At 34.8% G+C, this 6,981-nt stretch overlaps 1 protein-coding gene across 1 annotated transcript; it reads right to left on the bottom strand.

Annotated features, from left to right (window-relative positions):
* Positions 1 to 206: 206 nt before the first annotated feature.
* Positions 207 to 6,591, bottom strand: Asx (transcriptional regulator additional sex combs). Its single transcript, XM_076135934.1, has 7 exons — positions 4,270 to 6,591; positions 4,027 to 4,095; positions 3,838 to 3,911; positions 3,327 to 3,754; positions 2,991 to 3,207; positions 2,677 to 2,787; positions 207 to 2,477 (listed from the first exon to the last, which is right to left on the bottom strand). The coding sequence occupies exons 1-7, from the start codon at positions 6,290 to 6,292 to the stop codon at positions 2,331 to 2,333; spliced, it is 3,069 nt and encodes a 1,022-aa protein (XP_075992049.1). The 5' UTR covers positions 6,293 to 6,591; the 3' UTR covers positions 207 to 2,330.
* Between the last annotated feature and the right edge of the window lie 390 nt (positions 6,592 to 6,981).

Below are 6,981 nucleotides of genomic sequence, written 5' to 3'. Positions count from 1 at the left end.
TATTAGGTACTTAGGAAACCTAGGTTAGTACAGTAGATACTATGAGAGCCTAGATATTGAGAGACGGTACCAATATTATTGGTTCCTGGCGGGAAACTATTTTCAATATTGAAGACATCACTAATTAAAGGGAAACATGCTTTTATTTTCAAAGCTTGCCTTAAATTATAACTAGTTTGGAACCGAAAAAAATAAAAACCTTTTAGAAGAACATAATTTTATTAGAGAAAAATGTTCATGAGCATAAAATAACTAATTACCAATAAATAACAATAATGTGATAGTCCTCGTAAATCAAACGCAATTCGCAATAATCCATATAAAATAAATAAGAAGAGCAGTCTATAAAAAAGTCGTTGGTAGTTTTCTAAAAATATGCAAATATACCAATTAGACCTTTCACATATAAATATCATCAGAACATCGTATTTAATTATTGCGTACCGTGATTGTATTATGAAAATCTTAAACTAGGTATACTATAAGGTATTACAATTCTTTCATACATTTCTAGTATCAATAGTTAGTGTCCGTCTATTAGTTTCATGGTAGTCTTTTCAATCTAGACCGTATCTAGTTTTGTGACTTGTATACATAGAAACTTTTAACATTTATCGATAATATGATATAAGCTAAAATATACAGATATACATTTTGTGATTCAAACATAGTGAGCAACACTTGTATTATTTTTATAACCTATATAATCTATGAATATTCAAATTGTAACTTATAGCATCTGTAAGTAATTATGTAAGGCATTGCTATGTGAATGAACTAGGCATTGCTGGAACAGCGTTGTCAACTATCTAAATATAAATCAGTTATTTCTTGATAATCAGTTATTCTCGTTATAATAATAACCTTATTACAACAAATGTACACTACACCCAATACGCAATAAAAGGTCCATACTTAAATTACTTGAATAGTAAAATAAGAGATCAGAAGGAGATTATATGGACATTGGACAATTTGGATTTCGTTTGAATACATATTACAAGGAAGTCTTAAATTAGCAAAAAGCTATTTCTCAATTTGTAAAAGACCCTTATAAAAATATTATAGACAACTATAAATATATTGCATAACTTAGTGTCATATTAGTGTACACGCCATAATGAAAAACTTAAATATAACAAGTAATGTTCTATAAATACCTACAATAGAGTCCATCCGATGTTCAACCCATCAGCCTTCTCGTATCAATAAATATCTGTACATACACTTAATTGTAAACATTATAAATAGATGGGATATCAGATGGTGCACAAGTATTCGATCCTATGCAAATACTAAACGTTACTGACAAACTACATACAAAATAAAGTCACAAAATGGTAAATACAACTAAAATTAATATAACAATAGCGTAAAATTAAATTGTGATGATAACCTAGTACTAAAATATAATGGCAAAAATGAAATCATCAGCTCAGCAACTACATACTTGTGTACTCTTAACAACAACTATTTTCGTATCAAATAAAGTTAACAAATGCTAAGTTATCGGTTGTATGTTAAAATTTAAATATAATATGTTTCATCTCAAGTCAGACAAAAGAAACATACAATAAAGTTGTGCTGAATTATTATGGTTTGGGTTTAATAAATTCTGTCAAGTTCTGGACTGTAAAATTTGTCGTCTGATGAATAATAATTAACACTTTAACAATAAAAACACTAACATGCATGTCCAAAGTCAATCATCATGATATAAATATACACATTGTTATGACAGTTAATGATAATTCTGCCTTATAGACAGGAATGGCTCAGAAGTACGAGACTGCAATGTCTCTAGTTTAAAATAAGCAAAAGCAAACGAATTACAAAGTATCACACACATGATCTAACAGAAATATGATAAAGGAAATCTGGTTTTAAAGAGACTTCTTAAAGCTACACACTATACATTGCAGATATTTTCAAACACGAATACTTTAAAGACGATATCTAATAATCGATAATTGATTTAACCTTCGTGCTTGAAAATACGTACACGTCTTTAGAATCTGCAAAAGCAACATTATCGTCTTGCTTGTGGTACAATATATCATCCAATATTCGTACATGGATTACAAAATAAATATTTGTGTATTGATACATTCAAACAGATAGCACCACCATTCCTAACAACCTTTTACTTTGTTCACACCTCGATCCTGGATACTCATGTTCAATCTATATTAGCTACACTCAACTAAAAACGTATAAATATGATTAGGGCTGTAGCTAAATTCGATCTATATAAAAGTTCTGGAGTCATAATGCTAGCAAGTAATAATTGGCTGTGCACGTTGGGCGCTAGTCGAATGGTAAAGTTGGGGTCAGCGTATGAGACAGGTGAGACAAAGCTCTGCTGAGCCGATGCAGTCGTCATGGCAGAAGGCACCGCATTTCTTGCACAGTATCATGGCGCGCAAGTTGCACACACAGGGGTCGTCCGCACCCACGCTCCGACATCTCGCAACGCTCTGTAATGACACAAACCACACTCAGTTACAAGTAGTTAAAACTACATCCATAACATGGGTAACATAGACTATATTATAAGTGTTATGCACACTAAATTTAGCAAACCTTTTAGTAGCTGAATATATAAAATTGAATGATTTTATGGAAGCATTTACAATCATTTTCTTTTTCTTTACGCCTAAATGATCGTATACTCACCACATTAGTGTTTTGGTTAGTCGGTGGGGCACTCGATGCTCTGGGCGCCACGTTAGGTGTCCTCTGCACAAGGATGTACTGCCCCACATTGTTAGACCGATTTTCGTTGATCTGTAATACATATTTATTAAGTGTAAAATATTTTGCGCATATAGCTGAAACAACGTCGCGAAAAAATAATTTGTTCGAAATGTAAGACGTAAGAGCTTCATCTGGCTCGTCTAGTTAGTAATAGAAATAATCATACGTATTTTTCATTAAGTTATCTTCGTCTATTATTGTGTATCGTGTTATTTGTCAAGAAGGGAACAAACCTCAGTGTGTGGCATGACGGAGACAGGCAGCTGGCGCACCAGCACGGGCGGCGGCGGGCGCGGCGCTCGCGCTGGTCGAGTGAGCAGCGCGGGCGGCGGCCGCAACTGACCGCGCAGCGCGTCTCGGTTCGGACTGTTCTGTATCGCCGCCTGGCAGATCTGATAGCTGCGCTCCAGGTTCACCGTGCCGGGAGGCACTTTATTTGTACTTCGACTTCTGAAAACATAAATAACTAATAAAAATATGAAATTATCGCCGTCGATTCCCTTAAATTGCTTATTTGTGGATTTTACGACCGAGTAAAAACTTTTGTATTAAAACTCTACGACACATACCTGTTAGATTCTTTTCCTAACTTAGATTTTTTACCAACAGGTCTCAAACTCTGCGTCAAGGCCGTAGAATTAATGGGTGGGTTAGTCACAGCGGTGCTGGACACTAAACTAGTAGCTGCCTCTAGTTCTTGCTTCACGGAAGTTTCCTTTATAGATTGACAGCTTTCGGACGAGTTGGAAGATTCCATATTATAATTCGCATCCCTATCCTCTTTGTACATACAATTCTCGTCATTCATATTTATATCCTCCATGCTTGTTTTGGAATCTTCACTGACGTATTTGGCGCTCTCATTATTTAAATTTGAAAATGAATGCAATGTCATGACATTTTCATTGTTAGTCCAGTCATTATCTGTTTTCCATGACACTGCAGATGCTTTTGGTTTAGCTGCATCCTTCATGTTATCATCAGGATATGAGACAATCTGCAATGGAATAGTTATAATGTATTGTATTTTTATTAAAAATAAGTATTGTTGCATTATTACATTATAGTTGAGATACTTACAGATGTATTTGTAACCTCCATCATAGGTATTGATGAATTTTGAGTCAAAGGCATTGTAACAACAGCAGTAACATCTGTAATTTTACAAACATACATTGTAGTGACATTCATTTGTTAAGAACCATAGATTTTAAAAATGATAAGTAGCAACTACCCACATTGCTAATGTTAAAAATGAATATTACTCACTTGTTTCACTCATATATGAAGATAACTCCATTAGATTAGGATGTGACGAATATTTAACATCATCATTCTCTGCAAAATCAAAATAAGTACAATAAATATTTTTGTGATAACTTTTTAAATTCTAACTCTGTATTTATTTATATAGCTACATATTATAATTTTAGGAATGAGGGATCAACCAATGTTTTTAATATTATTTTGTATAACAAGATCTAAGTTAAGAAGGGTAAGTTAAATACTTACGAGGGGTGAGTATTGACAGGCTTGTCTCCAATATAAATGACTCTGCATCTTTGAAGTGTTCATCATAATAGTTTTGTGCCATACTTTGAGATGGAGGGCTGTCTTTCTCGCTTTTAATAGGACTGCTAATAACTGTACCTTTTAAATGAGGCTTCTCACTAGACTGTGATACTTGACAGTCCACCTCTCGGCTATAGTTCTGACACACATCTTGATCAACAACAGGATCTTTACACTGTTGTGGAGATTCCACATTAGTTTCAGGTGTTGTTTTTGCACTATCTTGGTATTGCTCTGACCCATATTCTTCCTGGTTATCATGTGGTGAGCTATCTTTAGTAGTTAATTTCTCATGATCAGGACTTTCTTCCCTCTCTGCCAATGTATTGTCATAAGAAACAGACTCTGGGGCTGCAGTGGATTCACTTGCAGCTGTGTTATGTACATTCATATCTATCTTTAGACTGGAGACTGAAGATTCACTCCTTGCATCATACTCATACACAGAAGCTGTTGCTTTACTATCTTCACTGTTGGTATCACCATGATCTTGTCCTGAGTATATTAGTTCATCATTGGGACAAACTTGCTCATTGCTATAATTAGTTTCAGCATCTGAGTAATTATTACTTGTAATATCTGTATTGTGAACTAAAAATCTGGAGTTATCCAGTTCATACTCATCTTCATATTTTAGTCTCTTAGGTAGTGGGTTGTACTCATTCTTTTCATTGCTTGATCTCTTAGATGTTTCTTGTAAATTACTATCAGATCCTATTTTATAATCCTCACAGTCTTTAGAAGTACTCGACTCTTCTATTGTTACAACACTGATATCTAACTCCTGTTTCAAGTCATTACGCTCAGATTCTCCATCCGGCAGTAGCAGAGGATCAACAGGTGTTGTTGACACTGAGTCATCCATCCTCTGCGTGGATGATGAATCAGAGAAACTAAAGTCCACTTGGAAGTCTTCATAGTTGGAATTTTGACTTTTGGTATGTTTGATAGGCAATAAGTCTGGCACTGGAGCAGATTGCTTTGTACAAACAGTGACAGGCTCCTCTAAGACTTCATCAGCTCTTGCTGAAGATCTTGTCACAGCACCCACTGAACGCATTCTTTTACTATTACTAGAAGATTTACTCTTTTTTATTTTAGTAACAGTACTACTACTAGTTATTGAAGCTGTTGGTCTTAATTTGATAGTTGTTTTTAATGAAGGTCTATCAGAATTCAAACTTATTGAAGATTTTTCTTTTCTAGATTTTTCTCCCCAAATAGGTTCAAAATGTTTTAATTTCCAAGGATCAATTTTACTTTTTTCCTTCTCTGCTTCAGTCTTCATTCTTTGTTGGTTTTCTGGAGTGAGTTCTCCACCAGAAAGACTATCCTGCCATTGTAAGCATGCTCGAGCAAAAAACTCATTATTCAGACTAGAAGAATTTAGACGACCTGAAGGACTTAATCTATCCACACTGGGAAGTAGCTGCCCAAGCTTATATTGGTATAGTGGTGGTAAAAGTGAAAATGTATGTTTATTTAATAATGCTCTTATGTTTGTGTTTACTAATATTGAATCTGGTGTCTCTAAGTCAATGCAACCTTCTCTTGTTTGTTGTAATTGTGCTGCTGTTGATAATTTTTTGCCACTTCTCTTTCTAGGTTTTATACAGAATCCTGGAATACTAGCCAAAACTTCGCGCATTGTAGACGGCCTACTAGTGTTGCAACTTGGTTCTGAGTAAGATGTGGCTGCTGTCCATTCTCTGGTCTCGGGTGGTGGAGGAGGAGGCAAAGGTTTTACTATTATCCTCGGCAAAGGCCGGGAGTGACTGGAACTCTTCTTTCGTCTTTTTGATTGTTTCCTTGAGGAGTGCTTACTTGACTTTTCACCATCTTCGGGAATGCGTATGATCGCATACTGGTCGTTTTTACATGGAGTATATTTACTGTCTGTTGAATTATCCGAATATTCCATATCGTTGTCTATTTTATCCGCTGGTGATACGTCTAGTTCCATTGTTGTGCAGTAGCGTGTGTAAATAGCAAATAATGAAATTAGAATGTTAAATTGTTGCCGATAGTAATCACTATTTCAACCCATTGTGCATTCCTTCACAATATAAAAAGTGCTGTTCTTTTGCTATACTAATGATATAAAAAGTTAATCATCACTTGTTTGATACAATTTTAATCCTCAATAGCATGACAATATTCATACAATTCGTTTTTCTCAAGAATAGAGTTGGTTGAAGAGCAAAACTCAAAATGTCACAACAACGCAGAAAATGGATTCCGCCACAGATAATAATTGAAAATGGGAGTGAGTTCAACACCTCAACTCGGAGACGACCGGACTGGAAGGAATCATGTTTGTAAATAAAGATCTGATCTAACATAACGAAAACCTAATTATTATTTTTTTATTTATATAAATTCTATCAGTGCTTTTGTTGATTGTAAATAGGGACAATAAAAAAAATAGTTGGATCTTAGAATGCTGGACAAATGTGTTGGAGATTTTATCTATACTGTAGAGGTATCGCAACTTGAACAAGGTACCTAGGTGTTTTAGAAAGCAAGCTGAACGTAGACCTTACGAAGATCCTCGGTTGACTGTTCGACTAATCACTTTATCAAGTATACCTACCTAAACCATAAAGTAGCGAAACGATTGTTCAAGTTCTTTGCCGACACCTTTAACCGATT

Source organism: Anticarsia gemmatalis, chromosome 3 (assembly GCF_050436995.1).
Source record: "Anticarsia gemmatalis isolate Benzon Research Colony breed Stoneville strain chromosome 3, ilAntGemm2 primary, whole genome shotgun sequence".
NCBI classification, from domain to species: Eukaryota; Metazoa; Arthropoda; class Insecta; order Lepidoptera; family Erebidae; genus Anticarsia; species Anticarsia gemmatalis.
The sequence above is the reverse complement of the archived record's forward strand: the minus strand, read 5'-3'. Positions and strand labels throughout refer to the sequence as shown.